Source organism: Dendrobates tinctorius, unplaced genomic scaffold, assembly GCF_039654945.1.
Source record: "Dendrobates tinctorius isolate UK_male_01 unplaced genomic scaffold, ASM3965494v1 ptg000084l, whole genome shotgun sequence".
NCBI classification, from domain to species: Eukaryota; Metazoa; Chordata; class Amphibia; order Anura; family Dendrobatidae; genus Dendrobates; species Dendrobates tinctorius.
This window is the reverse complement of record NW_027361752.1, coordinates 12,207,322-12,233,643: the sequence shown is the minus strand read 5'-3', so window position 1 is coordinate 12,233,643 and position 26,322 is coordinate 12,207,322. Positions and strand designations below refer to the sequence as shown.

Here is a 26,322-nt window from a genome sequence, read left to right as displayed (position 1 = left end):
TGAAGCTCTGTTTTGGGCCTATCCTCATTATCACACCAATGCCCTGGCTATTTAGCATTGGAACACTAAATCCTGCTTGTATTCACTAAGTACACAGCGCCTGGGGGTATAGAAGCCTGTAGCTGCCTGTAATTTCTGAACTTAGACCAAAATGGATGCCAAGCTCAGATATGTGGCCCCACATCTAAGATGGCGGCCGCTCCTTCATCACACCTCCCTGCTTTAGAGGGCGCTAGGGGGTATCATATTCCTGTGATCCCCATGCGCCCTTCCGCACCCTCTCCTTGCCGGGACAGCCCATCAGCGTTACCATGGTCCCTGCCTCTTTTGTGGCGAATGATGAAGTGATACTGTTGGAGAGAGAGGCTCCAGCGTAGCAACCTCCCATTCGTCCCAGAGACCATGTGTAACCAGCTGAGGGGGTTGTGGTCTGTTTCCACGGTGAATTGGCGTCCGTACAAGTATGGCTGCAGATGCTGCAGGGCCCACATGTGGTCGGTCCAGGTGTCCTTGGAGCCCCGCTGCAGGCTCCGGAACGTCCTGCGGTATGACTCCGGGGTGAGGTTGTAGTGCTGGATCAGGGCCCGCTTGATGCTGTTGTAGTCCTGCTCCTCCCCGGCAGGTAAGTCCCCCAAAACTTCCAGGGACTTACCCCTCAAACGGGGGGTCAGGTACCTTGCCCACTGATTCAGGGCCAGATGGTGTTGGAGGCAGGTTCTCTCAAAGGCCAGCAGAAAGGAATCCAGGTCTCCATCCTTTTCAAGCAGGGGGAAGTCCTCCACCCGGACCTTGGAAGCCTTGGTCCCCGGTGGGGCTGGTGCATCCAGCGGGAGCCCGTGCTGAGCCATCTCCAGTCGGTGCTGGCACTCCACAGCTTCACGGCGTTCTGCCGCCTGCAGCACACGTTCGGCATGCTCACGCTCTGCTGCTTTCTCCGCCGCCACCAGGAGTCTGTCATGGGCGGTGTCGTTACCAGCCCCGAGCTGTGCCATAGCCGCTTGGAACAGGGCCTCTGATCTGGACAGGCTGGGGCAGGCAGGTGGTGGGCAGTCCACTATGGGACTGAGCATGGGGGTCTGGCTCCTTGGGGAGCCCTGGCTGAGCTCCCCCTCGCCTTCATTGGTATTGTCCACCACCACCTCCTCATAGACCATAGCATTGGCCTCCCCCTTTGCCTTACTCCTGGTGCCTTCTGCCATCTTGGGCACCACTGGTTACTGACACAGCTGCAACCCTGGCCTCGCACACAACTTATTATATTTGCACTCTGACGTCTAGTGCTGGGCTGACCTTAAGACCCCAGCAGTGAAAGTTACCGCTGGTAGTCTCTAGTGTCTGGGAGTAAGGGTCCCACGCACACTATTACTCTGATCCCACCGCTGCCACCAATTGTGAAGGAACACACACGCGGACCCGTTCCTCCCACGTCACCACCGTGACGTAACTACACAGGCACAGCTCTCTGGCGCCCCCTTTGTCTCTCAGGTCAGTAAGGGAACTGCACCTAGAGCAAATGGTTGCCGGGGAGAAGGTCCTGTTACCCGCTGGGGGTTCTAAGATTCGTGATCAGAGTAAAAGCATCAGCCCAAGATTAAGTTTATAGTTTAACTGCCTTAAGGGCGCACTAGATAATTACAGAAATATACAGTAAATTTGCAGTCAGAGAAAAGATATAACAATAGGGTACAAGGCTTAGAGATATTAAACTGGAGGTCAATTTACCAGATTGTATTGTAGGGTGCATGCGGTTGCCGGGGAGCTCTGTAGTCCACAGGTACAAGAATCTTAGTTGCTGGACAGACCCCCAAAGCATGGGCCACTGCTCCCCTCGGCAGGTCTGTCCCCAGGTCCTTCTTAGATCATCATCGTCTGGATCTTCTTTGTGAATCATTGAATTCCAGGTACTGCCAGCCCTTAAACACGCTGGGTTCCTCCCCCTGCGTCAGAGGGTGGGATAATTATTTCCACCCTTTAGCTCTTTGCAGAACTTATTTCCAATATCTAAGAAAGGGAATAACTTTCTACAGCATGATCGAATCAGAACATGAGAGGTACCAGTGAATGTGGTTTGCTTTGCCGGTCATGTGGGGTGCAAACATGGCCCTATTGGGTCACTGTAGAGGGCCAATCACTATATCTCAGGAATCAGTGCTCTCATCGACTCGGGAGTCACACTGCCAGATGCACGATTCCCTCAGGGTCACTCGGATATTTTCACATGTCCATAACTCGAAAGATGAGTTCATAATTTGTGTTCATAGGATGGAGCCACAGTGTATGGGACACACAAAGGATGCATATTCCTGTGTCTGCTAGCAGGCACATTCTAATTGAAGCCCTCAGGCTTTATCTGGCCCCCTGCTGGCAGGGCTCCGTACCTGGGCTTTGAAGCTCTGTTTTGGGCCTATCCTCATTATCACACGAATGCCCTGGCTATTTAGCATTGGAACACTAAATCCTGCTTGCATTCACTAAGTACACAGCGCCTGGGGGTATAGAAGCCTTTAGCTGCCTGTAATTTCAGAACTTAGACCAAAATGGATGCCAAGCTCAGATATGTGGCCCCACATCTAAGATGGCGGCGGCTCCTTCATCACACTACCGAAGAAAGATATATACCATAGCCAGCTGATTCTGGTAGTCCCATTGACAATGAATAAAGTGGAGGTTGACCATGTGCACCCTGTTCCATTGAAAACCAAGCTGAACAGTCCCATTCTCAGAGCTCCAAATTCCAGAATATATGGGATTCCTAAGGCTAGAAACCTAATCAATCAGCAAGGTATAAAACTTTTTTTAATTTGATAATGTAAACAGTTGGTAATGTGTGACAGATCTTCTTTAGAGATCAGCCTAAGTAAAGTTTTGCCCAGGGCCTTGACTTCTTGTTGGGTGGTCAGAAAAAAAACTACAATTAAAATGTTGTTTTTAGTTATTGTGCTAAAAAAAGTCTCCACATAATGTTAAAATGCCATGGTTTATTTCATGTATTAAAATTTTACCAAGAAGAATCTTTTAAGAACTTTTTCCACCTCTAATGTCACCTATGATCTGCACAAATCATTTTGGAAACAAACTGAAATAATTTTCAAGGGAAGAATTAAAATAACAAAAGCTAAAACAATGAGGTTGCATAAGTGTGAACACCCTCTTATAAACGGGGATGTGGTTGTGTTCAAAATTAGCCAATTGTGTTTATCAATCATGGTAAGTAGTATTCAGCACACAGCTGGCATGATTTACAGTGATTCTGATAAGCCCCATAAAAAGTATAGCGGTTGTAGTTGGAGTTTCCTGACATTTTCTTAGTAGTATTTTACAGCAAAATCCGCCAAGGTCTGTAAACAGCTTACAGCACAAGAAAGGGATTTGTTGTAGAAAGCTATTTATCACGAGAAGGCTACAAAAAAAATCAGATTACTTATATAAACCATTAAAAACTGAGAAGACGGTCATCAAGAAGTCGCTTAAATTTGCATAATACTGGGATTACCTATAAAAAACTGGTAAAAAGACAAGAGGCAAATTTGTCTTGGGTGGTTGGAGGCTTCCAAGAGGCCTATAGAAACATTAATGGAGCTGCAAGAATTTCTGGCAAGTACTGGTTGTGTTCTGCATGTGACAACAATCTCTTGTATTGTTCATATGTCTGGCTGGTAGAGTAGGGTGGCAAGATCAAAGCCTTTAGAAGCCTTTAAAACATCCAAACCCAGTTATGTTTTGCTAAGCCATTCATCAAAAGTATGTGAGTAAATGTTTTATCTGAGAACAAAATTGAGCTTTCTGGCTATAATTCCAAAAGGAATGTTTGGCATAAATCCAACACTGCACATCACCAAAAGAACACCATACTCACAGTGAAGCATGGTGAAGGCAGCATTATGCTTTGGGATGGTTTTTCAGCAATTGGAATTGAGGCTTTAGTCAAGGTGGAGGGAATTATGAAGAGTTCAAAATATCAATTTTTCAACAAAACATCCACGCTTTTGCAAAAACTCTGAAGATGAACATGAATTTCATCTTGCAGTAAAAGAACAACCCTAGGCATACCCTCAAATCAGCAAAAGAATAGCTTTGTCTGAAGATGGAAGTTTTATAATGGCCTAGCAAGAGCCTAGGCCGGAATCCAGTTGAAAATTTTTAATTGACCTGAAGAGGAGATGCCCTCCCAATATTTCAAATTTGGATCTCTTCTGCAAGGAAAAATGGATGAAAATTGTAAATGTATCATGCTTGAAGACTTCTACCCAAAAATACTGAATGTTGTCATGAGTTCAAGGTGTACTAGAACAAAATATTAGTTTAACAGTATACATATTTATTCAGCTACATTATTTTAGTTTTTCATTTTTCTTTTTTTCACCCAAATAGACTTCAGTTTATTTGTTAGTGGAGTTGTACAGATTGTAGGTGACATTAAAAGTGGAAAATGTTCTGAAATTATTTCTTTTGGTATGATTTTTTTATATGACAAAAGCCTGGCTTTTTAACAGGGATGTGTTGATTTTTCATATCTAATGTACATATGTGTACTTATAAATTATTCAAATGATAGGATAGACAGACATGTTTTTGCTATGCAGTGTTAATTTTCAAGAAAAAAAAGAAGTGCCGTATCTCCCACTCCCGACTCCAAGACTTCTCCCCCGCTGCGCCAATCCTCTGGAATGCTCTACCCCAAGAAATTAGGACTATCCACAATTTGCATAGTTTCAGGTGCTCCCTCAAAACACATTTGTTCAGAGCGGCCTATCTTGTTCACTAATCAAAGTCATTCTATGCGTAAGTGTGCGTGTGTAGCCCATTCACTATCTCCATCCATCCCTCAGTCCATCAAGATGGCTGGACCATCACTGTAAAAACCCCATTGTACATACACCCCTGTACTCTGTATCTCCCCCACCTCATTGTAGATTGTAAGCTTTCACGAGCATGGTCATCTTATTTTGCTTTAATTATTGTATTGTTAACTTTGTTTCTTATGACTTGTGTTTTGAAACTGTTAAACTGTAAAGCGCTGCGGAATATGTTGTCGCTATATAAATAAAGATTATTATTATTAAGTGTGTACAAAAAATGGCCAGGATCACCATGAATAAATTTCAAAAAATAGAAACAATACATTTTATTAATGCATGATTACACAGGATCACACAAACAAGGTATAGACCACATGTTGAAACAAATTAAAAAAAATTGAAGGTATAAACCATAACACCTGAATGACCGGTTAGGTACCTTGCCGCTATCTCCACTGTGTGCACCAGACATATCAAAAATAACGCAAAATTAAACAAGTGACAATCATCCAATAGTCTAAATGAAATGAATTACCCCAAAAGCAGACAAAATATTTAAGTACAGTGAAGCTTCACTGAGAGAACCCCAATAAAGCAAATGCAAAAGACCCTAAACAATGGGGTCAGTTGAGCTATAGGTTTAAATACCCAGGTCCTCTCTCCACACACCATGCTGTAACCGGGTGTCACGTACCCGCTTCTCAGCACATGACTTGGGGTTGCGTCTCCTCTCACTCAGCTTTTAACATATGGTATGTACCTTGTTTGTGTGATCCTGTGTAATCATGCTTTAATAAAATGTATTGAATCTAATACTTGAAATTTATTCATGCTGATCCCGGCCATTTTTTGTACACACTCCTTTTTTCTTGAGTATTAACATAGTCATGTTTCAAGTGTGGGGCTAGTGACCCCTAGTATTATTTTGTGGTGCCCTCAGACTTCTTTTATGTTTTTGCTATGCAGATGACAAGAAAGCGGAACAAAATTTTCAAAACATGCAAAATGTTTTTAGAATTGATTATGAGAAATACATTAACTTACTTGCCTTGGTATGTTATCAGTGATGTTATTTACTCCTTTACGACCTATGTTGTATAGGTACGTCACAGGTCATTTCCCCCTGCTTGATGCGGGCTCCGGCTATAAGACCGCATCTTTTCTGGCACATGTCAGCTGATTTCATAAGCTGACATGGGCCATCTTACAACAGCAGGTGGAATTGCGCTCCACCTGCTGCTGGTAACATGTTATATGCTGTTGTCATTCCCTGACAGCAGCATCTAACATGATCGTGCCGTAAGTGCATCATAAATTCATTCTACGTACTTTAAAAGCTTAGCATTACATTGATTTAGTAGTGGAACAAGTAGTATGGTCATTTCTCGAAAATGTACCAGTACTGCACCTATATTTTTGTACATTTGTATGCACAAGTTTTTTCTTTTTGTAATACCTCAATTATACAGTATATATATATATATATATATATATACATACACATACATATATATATATGCATAAATTAATATTAGATTTGTGCTTAGGAAATAAACTTTTTTTTTCAGTTTTACTAGTGTAGAGTTCCATTCCGGCAAGCTTGATTAAGTATTGCAGGGGGGCTCCACTTCACAGCTTACCACCTGGATCCACTTACCCTTGTTAGTGCATGAAAAAATACAGACTCAGCAGGAAGCATTCAAATGGTTTTAGAGGAAGAAATTTAATATATTCTCCAAGTAAGTAGTGATAAGTGTTTTGGAACATTGTGCTGTCCATGGACGTCTCCAGAACTCGAAGCACACAAATCAGCGGAATCACATTATAACAGGCAGATATTATTTAAAAAAGCACACATTGCAAATCTAAGATACAGAAATATATGTTTTCGTTATGTAGTACACTGACACTCAAATGTAATCTACTATAATTTTGAGATAAGAGGCTACAGATTGTAATAATTCACATAAACACTGTTAAAAGCTCAAAATAACAAAATGCAAAAGTGGGTACGGAAATAAAATAATGAGATTACAGACGTTGTACAGCTGATGTTTAAGAGTTTCATATGAGGTATAAGCCATGGTGATGTTATGTTGTGATATGTGGTTTTCAAGAGCTGATTGCTAGACCCACTGGACAAGGAAAGTTAAAGTGTAAAAGCCCCTTTACATTTAGCGATGCACCAGCGATCCCGACAACGATGCGACCCGGTCAGGATCACTGGTGCATCGCTAAATGGTCGCTAGTGAGCTGTCACACAGGAAGATCTCACAGCGATGTAGCGACGCAGAAGTGGTCGTAGCTTACCTTTCAGACTCGGCGAACCTGACGTCCTCCCGCCCGCGTCCACGCGTCGCTCATCGGCGCCAGCAAGAAGTGCCCGACGAGAAATGGAACTGGACGATCTCGCGCGATCAGCGATAATCAGCGGGGGAGCCGGTCAGAGGTAAGTATTACACATAGCGATATCGCTAGCGATATCTCTGCTGCATCACAAAATCGGTGACACTTTAGCGATATCGCTAGCAATATCGCTATGTGTAAAGGCCCCTTAAAGCTGGAGTCACATCAGTGTATGGCATCAATGCAAGAGCATCGGATGCGATATGTTAATTACCCTCGGCTTCTGCCCTGCTATGAGCAGGAGCCGAGTGTCCTGCTACTGTGCTCTGATCCTCTCACATGGAGAGGATCGGAGCACAGCTGCGGAGGAAGCAGACAAATTAATTCCTCCATCTCCTCTGCTGCCGGTGTTGGTGTATATCGCACCACACTCGGTTGATATCTGAGTGCTGTGCGTTGTGTCACTCGCACCCATAGACTTATATGGGTGCGATTGAGTACAGTCTCGCTGCCAATCACTGCATTTTGCGATTGTTCTCGCATGCCGACACAGCATGAGAAAATAATCACAGATCTAAGCTGCTCCATAGTATAACACTGGGCCATGTGCTGTATGATGTTTTATCGGCCATGTTGTACGGTAGTGTGACTCCGATCTAATACTCAGTGACACGTATGGGTTCACTGTTAACAATATTTCTCATCTAGGCAAAGGAAGGAATAATGACATTTGGCACCTCTCTTTGGAAAACCTGCGTATTTTTGCATTATTCAGCTAGCATACTAACTACAATGTGAGATGTGCAATGCATCCTATATTTCTGCTGTTATCCTGCAAAGGAATTTTAAAGAAGTTGTCTGTGGATAAAAATTCTTGATTGGTCTGCAAATATAAAGCATGAAAAGATGCTTATATTTTGTAAACTTCACTCCTCAACATTAAAATTCCAAAACCAAGGAGAAAATATCAAGGAATTAAGGCAAATCACATGATCGATATGCATTTTAACGATATCCAAATAATGAAAAAAATGGAAAAATTTTTTTTGAAACATCTTAATTCAATATCAGGAATGAGAAATACATGTTCTTACTTGTCTTATGTTACCAATGAGGTATTATAGATCCACTCAAGGGTTTTTTTTTTGTTTCGGAGCTGGAGTGATATCACTAATCCATTTTTTCCTGTCACTAGTAATATAATTACTAGCCACTGTCTTCAGCTCTTCATGGCACCACTATGGTACTACTCCGCCATCTTGTGATTGCAACTTCTGACTGTCAGTTAGAGGTAATGGTAACAAGCTCTCAATGTAAGTCTATGACAGCTTCATTCTTATTCTCTTAGACTTACATTGAGAGGTGACCTCAGGCTCGCTGAGCAAACACTGGAGAGATCAAGCAGGTCACAAAAAGCAGAAAAATACCAGACAATGCTGATGAAGACCATGGCTACTAAGTATATTACTAGATGCAGAGAACTTACATTAGTGACATCTTTGTAGGTTGTAAAATTAAATGAAAATTAGATGGTAGAAATGGGCTAACCCCTGAATGTTTGGGTCAGGCCGGTTCACCCAAACTGATAAAAAAATTTCTGTTCGGGTACCGGATCATTACCCAAAACCAGACCCCATTCACTTGAATGGGGGGCCAGAAAATCCAGTGTTTGTTGCGCTGTCATGGGCAGCATGACAAACACTACCTCTGAATGGTTGTAAAATCATTGCCACTGGTCAGACAGCCAAGTCTCCACGCTGTCATCTGCTGGATCAGCCTCAGTGACTAGCAGTGACATTGTCAAGGTTTCAACAGGTCACTGAGGCTGACTTCCCGGATGGGCCTCTGAATTGTGGAGATCTTGGTGAGATCACATACATCAGAAACAAGTGAGAAAGCAACAGCTCTCACTTAGTCTGAATGTATGTTCTTAATTTTGTGGGGAGAGTGAAGCAGCCGCTGTTTGGCTGTAGGGATTGATTGACATATAAGTATCAGGTAAGTACCTGGAGAGACAGTGCTGACACCACTGGAATGGCACCAGAGGTGAGTGTTAGTATCATAATTTTGCAACAGGGATTGAACAAGAGTTGTCTGAGTAGTAAACAACCCCTTTAACTTCTGGAACTTATCTATCCTGTGTCTCAATATGCATGAATGTCAAAGGCTGACACAGACAGAAAAGGGCCCCTGTGCAAAAACATGATATGAGTCCTTTTCAACACAATACTGTGTCTTTGATAGAAGCATCTTGCTACTTTAGAGGTGCAAGTTGGCCCTCTTACCTCTTTGCTCCCGGTTGCAACAGTAGTATATTTGCCCCTAAATATCTGTAGTGACAGACTGAACCACTGCTATTTGACCTTTACAAAGAGGATCCAACCAGCACAGGTGGGATTTATCACCTATGTTACTTGGTAAAATGATCCAGCACAGGACTGTCCTGTGCTAATAGCTTGCATTTTTAACAACCAAGTAGATAAGGAATTTGCTAATGGTTATAGCAGGAATGTAGAGGTGAAAACAAGTGCACCGAAATGGGAGCCCATTTTGATCCACGCTTTAGCACCTAAGCTTTTATTTTTATATTTTCGGCAAAAGCCCATTTTCAACGATAATTGAATTCTTCTGCTGTGCTATTTCTGTATTTCAAACCAAGTCGAAGACTGTCTGTCAGTTTAAATTAAGATCTGGGAATTGAATTCTTCATATACCGAGAACTTAGTTTTCCAAGTTAACTATTTCATATTATTCTCATCACCAACCTCTTCTATATGTAATGAAAAATGGCACAAGTATATGTCATCTAAACTTTGTTTTCATCTAAGAAGCTAATGCGTCTCCACATCACATGTTCTCTTCAATGTCTAATTTCAATGTCTAATTAAGGAAATGTTCCAATTGGGAGATGAATCAAATACAGCATTAGACAAATAATGCACAAGTAACTTGACACTTAGGATGGTGCAATTTAAAGGCCACATCTGTAAATACTAGGTACATTTTTACTGCTCATATTTCTGAGTTAGTTTGTTAGAGTTTGGCAAGCAGTACAGAGAAAGTTTGCTCAGCATATTAACCCCTTCACCCCCAAGGGTGGTTTGCACGTTCATGACCGGGCCAATTTTTACAATTCTGACCACTGTACATTTATGAGGTCATAACTCTGGAACGCTTCCATGGATCCCGGTGATTCTGACATTGTTTTCTCGTGAAATATTGTACTTCATGTTAGTGGTAAAATTTCATTCAAATAACTTGCATTTATTTGTGAGAAAAACAGAAATTTGGCGAAAATTTTGAAAATATTGCAATTTTCCAACTTTGAATTTTTATGCCCTTAGATCACAGAGATACGGCACACATAAAACTTGATAACTAACATTTCCCACATGTTTACTTTACATCAGCACAATTTTGGAACCAAAATTTTTTTTTGTTAGGAAGTTATAAGGGTTAAAAGTTGACCAGCGATTTCTCATTTTTACAACACCATTTTATTTTTAGGACCACATCACATTTGAAGCCACTTTGAGGGGTCTATATGATAGAAAATACCCAAAAGTGACACCATTCTAAAAACTACACCCCTTAAGGTGCTCAAAGCCACATTCAAGAAGTTTATTAACCCTTTAGGTGCATCACAGGAATTTTTTTGAATATTTAAAAAAAAATGAACATCTAACTTTTTTTCACCAAAAAAATACTTCAGGTTCAATTTTTTTTATTTTACCAAGGGTAACAGGAGAAATTGGACTTCAAAAGTTATTGTGCAATTTGTCCTGAGTACGCTGATACCTGATATGTGGGGGGGAACGACTGTTTTGGCGCATGGCAGAGCTCAGAATGGAAGGAGCGCCGTTTGACTTTTTCAATGCAAAATTGGCTGGAATTCAGATCGGACGCCATGTCACGTTTGGAGAGTCCCTGATGTACCTAAACAGTGAAAACCCCCTACAAGTGACCCCATTTTGGAAACTAGACCCCCCAAGGAACTTATCTAGATATATGGTGAGAACTTTGAACCCACAAGGGCTTTACAGAAGTTTATAACGTACAGCGGTACAATTAAAAAATCATATTTTTTCCACAAAAATGATCTTTTCACCCCAATTTTTATTTTCCCAAGGGTAACAGGACCCTAAAAGTTATTGTGCAATTTGTCCTGAGTACGCTGATACCCCACATGTGGGGGTAAACCACTATTTGGGCGCATGGTAGAACTCGGAAGGGAAGCAGCGCCATTTGACGTTTTTGGCTGGAATTGAGATCGGACATCATGTCGCGATTGGAAAACCCCTGATGTACCAAAACAGTGGAAACCCCCCACAAATGACACCATTTTGGAAACTAGACCCCCTAAGAAACTTATCTAGATGTGTGGTGAGCACTTTGAACCCCCCAGTGCTTCACAGAAGTTTATAACGCCCAGGCGTGAAAATAAAAAATTTGTATTTTTTCCACAAACATGATCTTTTAGTCACCATTTTTTTATTTTCCCAAGGGTACCAGGAGAAATTGGACCCCAAAAGTTGTTGTCCAATTTGTCCTGAGTATGCTGATATGCCATATGTGGGAGAAAACTACTGTATGGGCACACGTCGGGGCTCGGAAGGGAAGTAGTGACGTTTTGGAATGCAGACTTTGATGGAATGGTCTGCGGGTGTCATGTTGCCTTTGGAGAGCCCCTAATGTACCTAAACAGTGGAAACCCCCCACAAATGACCCCATTTTGAAAACTAGACCCCCTAAGGAACTTATCTAGATGTGAGGTGAGCACTTTGAACCCCCAAGGGCTTCACAGAAGCTTATAATGCCAGGGCATGAAAATAAAAAAATAGTATTTTTTCCACAAACATGATCAATTAGTCCCCAATTTTTTATTTTCCCAAGGGTAACAGGAGAAATTGAATGCCAAAAGTTGTTGTCCAATTTGTCCTGAGTACGCTGACACCCCATATGTGGGAGAAAACTACTGTATGGACACACGTCGGGGCTCGGAAGGGAAGTAGTGACGTTTTGGAATGCATACTTTGAGGGAATGTTCTGCTGGTGTCATGTTGCCTTTGGAGAGCCCCTAATGTACCTAAACAGTGGAAACCCCCCACAAATGACCCCATTTTGGAAACGAGACCCCCTAAGGTACTTATTTAGGTGTGTGGTGAGCACTTTGAACCCCAAAGGGCTTCACAGAAGTTTATAATGCCCGGGCATGAAAATAAAAACATCGTATTTTTTCCACAAACATGATCAATTAGTCCCCAATTTTTTCATTTTCCCAAGGGTAACAGGAGAAATTGGACCCCAAAAGTTGTTGTCCAATTTGTCCTGAGTACGCTGACACCCCATATGTGGGAGAAAACTATTGTATGGACACACGTCGGGGCTTGGAAGGGAAGTAGTGAAGTTTTGGAATGCAGACTTTGATGGATTGGTCTGCGGGTGTCATGTGCGTTTGGAGAGCCCCTGATGTACCTAAACTATTGAAACTCCCCACAAGTGACCCCATTTTGGATACTAGACCCCCACGGAACTTATCTAGATGTGTGGTGAGCACTTTGAACCCCCAAGTGCTTCACAGAAGTTTATAACGCTCGGACGTGAAAATAAAATAATCATTTTTTTCCACTAAAATGATATTTTTGCCCCCAATTTTTTATTTTCCTAAGGGTAACAGGAGAAATTGGACCCCAAAAATTGTTTTGCAATTTGTCCTGAGTAGGCTGATACCCTACATGTGGGGGTAAAACACTGTTTAGGCGCATGGCAGAGCTTGGAAGGGAAGGAGCACCATTTGACTTTTTCAACTCAGAATTGGCTGGAATTGAGATCAGACGCCATGTTGCATTTGGAGAGCCCCTGATGTGCCCAAACAGTGGAAACCCCCAATTCTAACTCCAACCCAACCCCCAACACACCCCTAACCCTAATCTCAGCCCTAACCCTAACACTAACTCTAGCCCTAACCCTAACCCTAGCCCTAACCCTAACCCTAGCCCTAACCCTAACCCTAATGGAAAAATGGAAATAAATACATTTTTTTTATTATTATTTTTCCCTAACTGAGGGGGTGATAACCGGGGGTTTAATTTACTATTTATGGCGGTTTTTATATTTGGCAGCTGTCACACGCTAAAAGACGCTTTTTATTGTAAAAATAGTTTTTGCATCACCACATATTGAGAGCTATAATTTTTCCGTATTTTGACCCACCGAGTCATGTGAGGTCTTATTTTTTGTGGGACGAGTTGAAGTTTTTATTGGTACCATTTTCGGGCAAGTGACTTTTTTGATCGCTTTTTATTCCGATTTTTGGGACGCAGAATGAACAAAAACCAGCGTTTCATGAATTTCTTTTGGGGGGTGCGTTTACACCGTTCCGCGTGTGGTAAAATTGATAAAGCGGTTTTATTCTTCGGGTCAGTACGGTTACAGCGATACCTCATTTAGGTCGTTTTTTTATTTTTTGTCGGTTTTATGCAATGAAAACTATTTTATATAAAAAATAATTATTTTTGCATCGCTTTATTCTGCGAGCTATAACTTTTTTATTTTTTCGCTGATGATGCTGTGTCGTGGCTCGTTTTTTGCGGGACAAGATGATGCTTTCAGCGGTATCATGGATATTTATATGCGTCTTTTTGATCGCGCGTTATTACACTTTTTGTTTGGCGGTATGATAATAAATCATTATTTTTTGCTTCGTTTTTTATTTTTATTTTTTAAGGGGTTCGCTAAAGGGGTTAACTAATGGGACAGTTTTATAGGGCGGGTCGTTACGGATGCGGGGAAACCTAATATGTGTACTTTTATTGTTTTTTTTCATTATTTCCAAAAAATTGATTTATTTGGGGGAATATTTTTTTTTTTTTCTAATTTATTTGGCGATTTTTTAAAAATTATTTTAACACTTTTTTTTATTTTTTTTAACTTTATTAAATAGTCCCAGGTGGGACATCACTGTCCTGTGACAGATCGCTGATCTGTCACATCACAGATCACTGTGACAGATCAGCGATCTGTCACAGGCAGTGCAGAAGGCTTCCTCATGCCTGCGCTTTGCAGGCATTGAGGAAGCCAGCTTCCTGCAGGTCCCCGAAGGCCCCGTCACCATCTTGGATTCGGGGGCCTGCAGGAAAGGAGCCCCCCGCAGCAGCGCTGCACATTGCGCTGCCGTGGGGGGCTCAGGGAAGCACAGAGGGAGCCCCCTCCCTGCTGATGCTTCCCTTTAACCCCCGGTGCACCGCGATCATGTTTGATCGTGCTGTGCAAGGGGTTAATGTGTCGGGGGCGGTCTGTGACCGCCCCTGACACATTGTGCCGGGTGTCAGCTGTGATAATCAGCTGACACCCGGCCGCGATCAGCGGCGCTCACCACGTGGGCGCCGCTGATCGCAATAGACGTACTATCCTGTCCATGGGCATAGGGGCCCTGTCCCATGGACGGGATAGTACGTCGGATGTCAGGAAGGGGTTAATATATCATTTTATTAATGAATTCAAGTTATTCTTCAAAGCAACTTTAAATTCTAAAATTCTAAAAATGTACTGTTTTTATTAGTTCAATTAAGATAAAAAAATAATGAAATTGTTATTATATTCTTATTCTGTTTAGTTTAATGAATGCCTGTACAACTGTTCCTCAACCTCTTGCTCCATACAGTCTAACACATTTATTGTTGCATTACAGTAGTATGTAGAACTTACAAAAAGCATAGAAAAATATTTCAGGATTAGATTACTCATCCATACAGTATTACATGCTTTCTGTCACATTTTGTTTGTACATGACAATTGGGAAAAGCGCTTGTTTCTTCACATTTATTACCCATAAACAATTCCATGTTCTGGGTTACAATTTTGTGATATATAAGGGTGTGCGCACATGTTCAGGAATTGGCAGTGCTTTGGACGCAGTCGGCTATTGCACGCGTGAAATTTATCTTGCGGAAGCTCGCATCTTCCACAAGATAAATAGACATGCTGGAGGCTGGAAAGATGCGCCACATCTTCATCTCCGCTAGTGAGCCGCAGCTCACATAGTGGGCATGCCATTTCTTGAAATCCCATCCACTATGCTGTAAAATTTGAACACTGCACAGGTATGCAGCGTCCAACCTGCAATGTTTACTGAGCATGTGCACATACCCTAAAATGAAAAAATCCTTTAAAATTTTGCTAGGTTACATTTTTCAGCCATACAGTATTATGTGTTCTTGAGTACATTTTGTTGGTATAAAATCCTAAAAAAACTTTGTTCAATATATTATCATTATTATATTGATTACCCATAGACTATTCCATGATCTAGAGTACATTTTACTTGTTATTTAACCCTCAAAAAATTTCTTCAAAATTTATTAGTATTTTATTGCTCATCCATAGAGTATTACATCTTGTTGGGTAAATTTTGAAATATAAGCATAAAAAAAATTGTTGAAAATTTTGTCGATATTATATTGCTCTTTCATAGACTATTCCATGGTCTTGAATGCATTTAGTTGGCATATAAACCTCCCAAAACTTGATTACAAAATATATCAGTATTATCTTGCTCATCCTTAGGGTATTACATCTTCTTGGGTACATTTCGCTGATATAAAAGCATCAAAAAACTTGTTCAATATTTAACGATACTATACTGCTGCTTGTCCACAGGGTATTAAAATTTCTTGGGTACATTTTGTTGGTATATAACCCTGAAAAATCTTGTTTGAAAATTTGTGCAGTTTTGCAGCTGTTTTCTTGTGCCAAGAGATGCAGAAATTTTACTCAACGTGTGCACATACCCTAATTGGTATTATCTTTCCACCAATTTCTCATGGTCTTGAGTACATTTCCTTGGTATATAACCCTCAAAAGTACATGTTCTTTATGAGTTTAGAGTACAATACATGACAATTTGAACACAATGTGTATGAGGCCCTCCTTCATGTCTAATACACAGTGTATCTGAGTCTCTTATTTTTGACAGTTCTTGCTTCCTTCATAAATGAAATAAAAATATCAATTTTGGTTTACATAAATTATACATTTTTTAAATACTTTTTCAATTTTTCCTTATATACAAGTCATTATACAGGAAAAAATGTTTCTTAACATTTTTTTCCTTTAAAATGCAATTTCTCATCAGTTTGGAATGTTTTATTGTCACTCCTTAAAATGGAGTAAAAGTGTGATACCATTGTTCTCAGCAGCGATCTGGGCATCAGAGATGTTTCCAGGAGTCTTCCCCATGCTGTTCTCCTTCCATTCAGCCCTTTTCTCATATATTTAAACATTTTCACTGCCCCCCAGACCTCTTTGTAGGGTCTGCCAGAAAAGCTTGGCTTTCCTGTTGACTCCCATTATACTCAAAAGGAGCATGCGAGTATTAGGAATTGCTCAGCTCGAGCAATGAGCACCCGAGCATTGTAGTCCCTAGTAGATTCCTATTCACAGAGGAAGAAAATGTGTCTATTTTTAGATGCGTGAAATGGAAGGGTCTATGAGTATTAACTTGAACAAGCACAAGCTTGGCCATGCAAGACATTGCTGAGTATAATGAGTAAACATAAAGTGATTAGTGCTCAATATATTGGCTACTAGTTGCTTAGTCATGCCACAAAAGTCTGAAATTGTGTCTATCATAAGTTCTTACTAGTACTCATTTGCATTCATGGCCAAAAGTTTTTGCACTCTTGAATTTCTGCTAGAAAATGAAGAATTTCTCCCAGAAAATTATTGCAATTACACGTTTTGTTATACACACATTTATTTCCTTTGTGAGTATTGGAACAACCAAAAAAACAGAAAAAAAGGCAAATTAGTGCCAGGCAAAATTGTTGGCACTTTTCCAAAATTGTGGGTAAAAAAGTTTGTTTCAAGATTGGGATGCCCGTTCAAATTCACTTGTGAAAGATAACTGATGTGGGCAATATGAAAATCACATCTGAAATCAGATAAACTTGCAATACATATTGTTTATTTCAAAATACAAAGGTTATCAATATCCTTGGCCTTGGCTCCTTGTCTTCCTGCTCTGTAAAACAATCATGTTTTGACAAATATTTCAAACACTTGTACTGCTGTGTCTTTATTTTCTTTTGCTCTTAGTTTTATATATTTAACAATAGAGCTGTAAGAACAAAACTGAACACAGGAAAAAAACCTTCTAATTTTGTTAAATTTTGACAATTTTTTTCAAAATGGGGAATATTGCAAAATACAATCCTAAACACTGAAATTACATCAAGAATGAAAATTGTGCAATTATGAATATAATGGGATTTATTATCATTGATATGTATTTTAATGAGAATTTAGTATGAGCTCCACATGCCTAAATACACAGACAGGCTTTGGCATGCTATCATTGAGGTTATTGGTTTCTTGTGGAACACACTTGGCATGCAAAGGCCTGGTGTTGGCATGTTGAAAAATGGCTCTAGGCACACTTCGTATAAATGGCTATCTTTTTCATTAGTTTCACCACTAAATCAATGTAATGCCAAGCCGATAGTGTACATGAAATTTGTCCTAGTACTGTACATTATGCAACCCCAAACCATAATCTCAAGAGTGTGACTAGTACGATGTTCCCTTGTGAAGGACTCTTCATGGTGTTGCCAACATGGTCTCGTCAGATTTAAAGAATGGCATGTAGTGATTAACTCTTTATTGTAAGTAAAATTAATTGTCACATACCAAGCCTAAGATGTCAAACAGTGTCTACGCAAACCATCAGTTAGTGTTTGCATGACATTGTGCTTCAAGCCAAATGTCCAGCGACATATATTCTATTGACCTCATGCCATCATTATCAAAGGCTATCATAGTTACTTTTACTCCCCAGCAACATGCCCGCTGTCTTGGGGTCATACTTGACTCTGAGCTTTCCTTTGCCCCCCACATTCGATCACTGGCTCGCTCTTGTCATCTGCACCTCAAAAATATTTCTAGAATTCGATCTTTTCTTACTTTTGGCTCTGCAAAAACTCTTACTGTTTCTCTTATTCATTCTCGTCTCGATTATAATCGTTACACCGATGCCTCTACCTTGTGCCAGTCATTACACTGGCTACCCATCCACTCCAGAATTCAGTATAAACTTATTACCCTCACCCACAAAGCCTCAATGGCTCAGCACCACCCTACATCTCATCCCTTGTTTCAGTATACCACCCTACCTGCGCCCTCCATTCTGCTGATGACCTGAGGTTAGCATCCTCAATAATCATAACCTCCCACTCCCGTCTCCAAGACTTTACACGTGCTGTGCCAATTCTTTGGAATGCACTTCTCACGTCAATATGATTAGTCCCCAATCCCCACAATTTTAAGCGTGCCCTGAAAACGCATTTATTCAGACTGGCCTATCGCCTCAACACATTAACCTAACTATCAAAAGTTTTACCATAACCAGGTTCCCCGCATAATGTTCCCACATGCTTTATGAATCCATAACCCTCTGTGTCTGTACTGCTACACACTTAACATTATGACTGGTCCATACAATCAGGGCAACTGTTACCACCCATCTTTCGCGTCTACCTCTTTCCTCATAGACTGTAAGCTTGGGAGCAGGGCCCTCATTCCTCTTGGTATTTGTTATAATCTATGTGATTATTGTTATGCTGTAATGTCTATTGTCTGTACAAATCCCCTCTGAAATGTAAAATGCTGCGGAATATGTCGGCGCTATAGAAATAAAATTTATTATTATTATCATAGTGCAGAGCAAGAAGGCAATGAAGGCTGGAATGGAGGTTTATCCTCTCCATCAATGAGTACTGCCTTTGTCTTGGATGCAATAATAGTGTCTGGAGAATACATGGGTAACACCATAAAAAGGAATGTGAAAGTGACTTAGGAGCTATTTTTCAACAGGACAATGCCAAGTTGCATGTTGCTCGTACTTTCACATTGAGCACATCTGCGACATCATTGCTCTGCAATTGCAAAGGAAGCTGCCAGCAGTGGATTTGGAACAATTGCATGCCCAAGTGGATTCACTGCTGCAGAGAATTACTCAGACAATGATTAATAACCTTATTGATAGTAGAGGTGGCATGTAATTGCACATTTTTCTGCAGATCGAGATGTTTTAAAAAATGGTGTTTCCATATTTTCATTACATTCATTTGCATATCACTAACATGTCTATTGTTTCTGTGATTTTCATAAATCCACAACTTTCCCTTCTTGCTGTTGCAGTTTCAATATTCAGGATTGCATATTAAGTGCAAAACATAGTGTATACTTATGCTACTTCATGTCTGTTATACCTCTAGTCAAAAAGCAACACCGGGCAATATTACAGTATGGTTCATGTTTTTTAGGCAGGGTTTCCACTGTATTTTTGCCATAGTTCAGTTACTCCCTTGTGGCTTTCTGTATGAAACTCTGGAAAGAGAAAAGCTTTGTTTACTGAACTTTGGTGGGTGCCTCAAACTGGCAGGCACTACCGAAAATTAGGTCAGCCTTGGTGAAGCCACTGATATGTGGCAAAACGTGATCTGAACCTTAGCCACACGTTTTCATCATTTGGTGTATTCTAAATAAACTATTTGTAAAAGAAAAATGTTTTGTTACAAAGTTAATCAATATTTTTTACTTTGCTCATTTGCAGATACGCCTACTGTAAAGATTCATCCCTCCACTCCTGTTCCTCAAGAAGGCCAGCCACTAATTTTAACTTGTGAATCTAAAGGAAAACCTCTGTAAGTGTTTTATATTTACAAAAAAATGGAAAAAATTTTTATAAGGTACTAAGCAGTGCAAGTGGCATCATGGAGCCAGATAAAGACCTGTGTTTTTTTTTTCCTCCCATAAACACCTCTGCTATAGTGCACGGGCTGTGCCTGGTGCTGCAGTTCATACTCATTCATGTGGATGGGGCTGACCTGTCATACAGGACAAAGCCAATAATAAAGGGTGTTAGAAAAATGTAGTTGTAGTAAATTAACTTTACATTTAAAACCTCCAAGTAATATCTGCAGAAACACAGAATTTATTTATTTTACTTGCTCAAATCGCTCCATTACATTCCACAGTGTTTTAGAGATATAATCATCACTGTTGCCATTGGGATCCACAATTTAGATTCCCTATCAGTATGTCTTTAAAGTGTTGGCAGACACCGTAGAGCCTGCAGGAAACCCACACAAACACAGGGAGAACAAATAAACTCCTTGCAGATCTGCCTGGTGGGATTTGAACCTAGGAACCAATCGCTGCAGTACTAAACACTCCATCAATCTCTGGATGTGCCAAGCCAACAGCATAGGCAAAGAAGGACTCATCTGCTGTATGTAAACTTTAGAAGTACATACAACCTTTAGGTGTTTCCATTGTGGGCAACAACACATTTTGAGACCTGCTTTTAAAAATTTAAAATTTTCACCTACTTGTATACGCAAGTGCAGGGCCTTCATTGTGATTTTTGAAACATTTATTCTTGATGTTTTTGGAGCCCATTTGGCAAGACTGCCCTTTCAGTGTATCTGGTTTGCTTGTGATGTTCCTTTAAGTCCCCAAAAGCTCTTTTTTTAGGCTTTTCTTGAAGTTGTGGAATAAGAATGATGCATATAGATCAGTTCAGACTACCAGTCTTCAGTATGAAATGCAAAATTCCATTAAAAGTCCCTAATATTTTTTTTCAATCGTTCTATCCAGATTTCTAAAGATATGAGCGACATCTGGGAAATTAAGCTCTGACTGTCATGTTTCCACTCTGCTGTATAAAATGTGTGTAATTGCCCTTCCTCTTGGATTTTTTTTTTTTCGAGGCGATTTAGAAAATGTTGACATATCACTTATTTTGAAATATTAATGCAACTTTTTCATAATTATGTTCAGCCTCTGAGGCTTAACTTCTGATTAAGAGCAAATTTAAAAGGTTGGTCCCAATTGATATATGTTTTAATGCAGATTTAAAATAATTAGATTTTGACTGAGGAAGCTGAATACAAATCAGCAACAGAAAAGACCTTATCAGTATGAGGATGCTCAGGAGCACATGAGGTTTCCTGCACATTCAGCACCAGAAGTGAAAAATAGAAATTTATTCTGACAGATAAAAATAATAATAATAATAATTGCCTGTGTTCAGGCTTTGCCATGCGTTCTACATCTACCTTGAAATTGCTATTTCTTTTCTTTGTAAAAAAAAAAACTTGTGTCTATGCAAATCTATTCTCACATTATAATTGTCTTTGCTCTACTGTCTAATTATATGCTGAATTACAGTACATTTTACATAGCAAAATCCATACAGGCAAATACACTGGTAACCAAGAGAATAAAAGTTCTACACTAAAAAAGATAAACTACTCACTATTGGCCTAAGTGGTGTTACACTAGTTTGCATTATATGATAGTGCTATGCATGAGCGCTCGTTATTATTATCATTATTATTATTATTTATTGTTATAGCGCCATTTAATCCATGGCGCTTTACATGTAAGGAGGGGTATACATAATAAAAACAAGTACAATAATGTTAAACAATACAAGTCATAACTGGTACAGGAGGAGAGAGGACCCTGCCCGCGAAGGCTCACAATCTACAAGGGATGGGTGAGAATACAGTAGGCGAGGGTAGAGCTGGTCATGCAGCGGTTTGGTCGATCGGTGGTTACTGCAGGTTATAGGCTTGTCGGAAGAGGTGGGTCTTCAGGCTCTTTTTGAAGGTTTCGATGGTAGGTGAGAGTCAGATATGTTGTGGTAGGGAGTTCCAGAGTAGGGGTGATGCGCGAGAGAAATCTTGTATGCTATTGTGGGAAGAGGAGATAAGAGGGGAGTACAGAAGGAGATCTAGTAATGGAGATGTAATAATTACATTGCATTGCATTACTAATTATAGATCTTCCATGATTGCTGAAACAAGGCCGAAATCTAGTTTAGCTCATTCTAGCTGGGAATTAATGACAGTGATCTATTCAGTTGTCTCCATCAAACCCTCGACCATTCCACTTCATTCAATCTTGTTCACAGATGAATATGAACAGTGGATCAGGCTATTGATTTTAGCAAATTCTTGGTCCCAGTGAGCAATTCAATTCGCATTCAATTTACATATGTATCTTTACAAAGAGCAGTCCTTTTATTACACAGTCCAACTACAAGCTGCTGGTTCCACTAAAGCAGTCTCTCAAACTCACCAGTCATTGCAGCTCTTCATCTACATCCAACTGATATCTCTGAGGGCTTCTATCTGAATGACCCATCTCTTTTTCACTTTTACTGTTTTTTTCCAAACAATCAAGTATGTTCCACCTTTCTCCAGACTGCAGATACTTCCTGGTTCCACTTTCACAACCCAGCTGCAGGCCTATATCTTGCAGCTGACTAGGCCCAGTTCTTGGTCCAGTTTAACAGCAGGTTTCTCACACTATCACTGTACATTTACTTAGGAGTAGAATTGGTGTAACACCTGAAACACACTGCTTCTTTGTGAAGAATCATGGGAAAGTCTAAAGAAATCAGCCAATATATTAAGAAGAGGATTGTGGACTTGCACAAGTCTGGCTCATCCTTGGGTACAATTTCAAGATACCTGAAGGTGCCTCGGTCATCTGTACAAACAATTATACGCAAGTACAAACAATATGGGAAAATCCAGCCATCATACCGCTCAGGAAGGATATGGGTTCTGTGTCCCAGAGATGAATGTGCTTTGGTCTGACATTAGTATATCAACCCAAGGGCAAAAAAAAAGACCTTGTGAATATGATGTAAGAAGCTGGAAAGATTGTGTCAATATCCACAGTGAAACGAGTACTGTATCAACATGGGCTGAAAGACCACTCTGCCAGGAAGAACCACTACTCCAAAAGAAACATAAAAAAACCATATTAATGTTGCAAATGCACACAGGAACAAAGACCTTCTTTTAAAAACTCTACATTTTGTCCTACTTGTATACGCAAGTGTAAGGCTGGCAGTGTGGTTTGTGACACATTTTCTATTGCCTCTTCTTCGAGCACCTTTGGTACGACCATCCTCTCAGTTTATGAGGTTTGCTTTGGATGTTTCTTTAAATCCCCAAATTCTCCTATTTTAATATGCTATTTTTGAAGTTGTGAAACATGAATGGTGCATACAGTTCTTACTACCAACTTCCAGTATAAAATGGGAAATTCCTTTTATAGTTACTACTTTTTTAACATCTCTACACAGTTTTCTAAAGACATGAGCAGCATCTAGGAAGTTAAGTGCTGACTGTCATGTTTCTACTCTGTTATATAAAATGTGTGTAATTGTCCTTACATGAGCCAAGAGAACCTCCTCTTACTTGTTGCCATTCATGACTCATCCTTTGATAGGCCAGCCTGGTGCAACAGTTTTTATCAAGCCACAATGTTAGCATTATGACATATTAGCTAATCAAAAGAAGAGCTGTGGATGTTGGGACAAAGAAGAAAAGTTGCTTTTCCGGACTACAGTCCAACAGTCCTAGTTTACCAATGTAGCCGATGGACCGGGTCCTGCAAATCGATTCAAACCAACTCTACTTTTCAGAGATCCCATAAACACAACCTTTAATAGAAGCACCTAAAACACCACATCCAGGTGTTGTGGTGCAGTACTTCTTGTGCTGGAATTTCCACTGTCAAATAAGACATATGGTATCATTAGTGGACCCATCTTACTGACACCTTATCCTCCTGCAAGTGCACCACTTCTTGTGTCGTCATCTAGCATAGAATGGTGATGCAGTTGAGACAAGAAAAAAAATAATATACTATTGTCTCAAAATATTTATGGTATGTTTTAATTTTAGGCACAGTAATATTTTTAACTTCAATGGGCGCTGATACACAGTAGATAAGAACAGCCACTACACAGGGACCATAATTGTGCTTTTCCATTCTTTTCACTGTCTACATTTGGACACCGCTGACTTATTGGTGAAGGTGTTGGGTGTTGGACCTCAACCAAACTAATACTGATAACATATTATAAGCATCAGCATATCTAAGTAGTGAAAAGCCCCTCTAAATCAAAGGATGTTCATTCTTAGGCTAGGATCACACTACCATGTGTGATGCGAGAAACTCGCACAAATCTCTCGCATCAACACCCAGCGCTACCACCTGCACTCAGGACTGGAGCTGCGGCTGCATAGAAATACATGCAGCCTCAGCTCTGGTCCTGAGTGCCGGTGGCAGTGCCAGGTGTTGATGCGAGAGACTCATGCGAGTTTCTCGCATCACACATGGTAGTGTAATCCCGGCCTTAGACCGTTTTTCGCACACCTTTATTATCTTTACGCTATTATCACCTCTTTGCAGTACTTCATTTGTTACATATTTTCACAGTGCATTTGCTCCTATTAGAATACAAAGTCCTAGAATCTTGCAAAGTATTTTTTGACCAATAACACTTTTTCTATTAAACTGCATTAGTACAGATGAATCTACGAAAAGACAACATAATGTTTTATGCATTTGTTAGGAATATCATCTCATCCATTCTGTTCACCAGACTCATGAGGGATGTCTGTGCAATCAATTATTTTCAATTAAATATTGCAAAACCTCACATGAGGGTCCTAAAGGAACTGAGAAATTGAAGATGATGTAGCCAGCAAGAATGATCTTTTTGCTTAAGCTGTATTGTATAATAAAAGTCCAATTATGAACAAGAATAATTTCCTTGTTGCTTTTGAAAATACATTGTCTTCTGTAGTGGTAATTGGTCAATGTCAGTCTTGTTAAAGAACTATGCCTATCTATCTATCTATCTATCTATCTATCTATCTATCTATCTATCTATCTATCTATCTATCTACAGTATGTTCCCATTTGTGCATCCATACAATGGTTTGCCTCCCAGTGTGCCCACCATGTACAATAATAATGTCCCCCTGTTTTCTGACATTTAATAATGATGCCCCACATGTGCCTCCAAAAAATAAAGATGCCTGGATTTGTGTCTCTACAGTAATTATATCCTACTTTTTTCCTTCTATACAATAATGATGACACCTACGATTTTTCAAACAATAATGATGTCCCCTTGGCTATCCACACAATAATAATGTTTCCCTCAATGCTTATATGCCATAGCTACACCCCCCTCTATGCCTCTATACAATAATGACGTCCCATGTTGTGCCCACATACAGTAATGTTGTCCCACTTTTTGCCTCCGTATAATAATGATGTCCTTCTTTGTTCATCCATACAATAATGATTTGTGCCATGGTACATTAACGATGTCCCACTATCTCCCTCCATACAATTATGATGACACGTAGGAGCTTATATAAATTAATGTCCTCCTTGGGTACTTATACAGTAACATTGTTTTCCTTGAAGCCTCTGTACAATATATGCACTCCTCTGGGCCTTTATACAATAATTGTGGCCCGATTGTGCAGCCTTACAATAATAATAATAAAGACACCATTTGGGGCCTCTATATAGAAATTATCTCCAATTTTTGTCTATCAGTACTCTGACGCTTTATTTTTCAATAAAGAGAAAAAAAAGTCAAATTAAACTAATCCTGCTCTCACAATAAGAGATGAAGTCTCTTCTTCTCTTTTCAGTCTTGAGACCAGTATAAGTGGCACTATAAAGTGATTTAATTGCAACCCAAACTCATAACCACTGATAGCTATAATCCTAGACTATGACCTACAAGAGTAAAGCTGTGTACCCACGTTGCGGATTTTATGCATTTTTGCTGCATTTTTCGCCATGAAAACGCTGCGAAAACACATACAGAACGCACCCCATCCATTCCTATGGCATTCCGCACATGCTGTGCTAATGCTGCGTTTTTTTCAGCGGCAGAATCGCATAGCAGAAAAAACGCAGCAGGCTCATTATTTTTGCGGAATCACCATGATTCCGCACCCATAGGAATGCATTGATCCGCTTACTTTCTGCATGTGGCTATGCCCACCATGCGCAAAGTGAGCTGATCATGTGCAGATGGTACCCAGGGTCTGGAGGAGAGGAGACTGTCCTCCAGGCCCTGGGTACCATATCCCTGTAAAAAGAATTAAAATAAAAAATTGGGTTATACTCACTTTCCGGCGTCCCGCGCAGCCTTACTGACGCTCCCGCCAACTCCCATTCCCAGTAATGCCTTGCGGCATGGACCTGTGATGACGTAGCGGTCTCGCGAGACCGCTACAGTATTGTGAGACTGCTAAGTCATCAAAGATCTTAGTCGCAAGTT

General features: G+C 40.3%; 1 protein-coding gene across 5 annotated transcripts in view; it reads left to right on the top strand.

The window, feature by feature from the left end:
• Nucleotides 1-26,322, top strand: part of CADM2 (cell adhesion molecule 2) — a 1,004,393-nt gene that overhangs the window by 713,725 nt on the left and 264,346 nt on the right. For all 5 annotated transcript variants that reach the window (XM_073584447.1, XM_073584446.1, XM_073584445.1 and 2 more), the window contains exon 6: nucleotides 19,756-19,846. In XM_073584447.1, coding sequence (XP_073440548.1) covers nucleotides 19,756-19,846 — 91 coding nt within the window. The remainder of the gene's footprint in view (nucleotides 1-19,755; nucleotides 19,847-26,322) is intronic.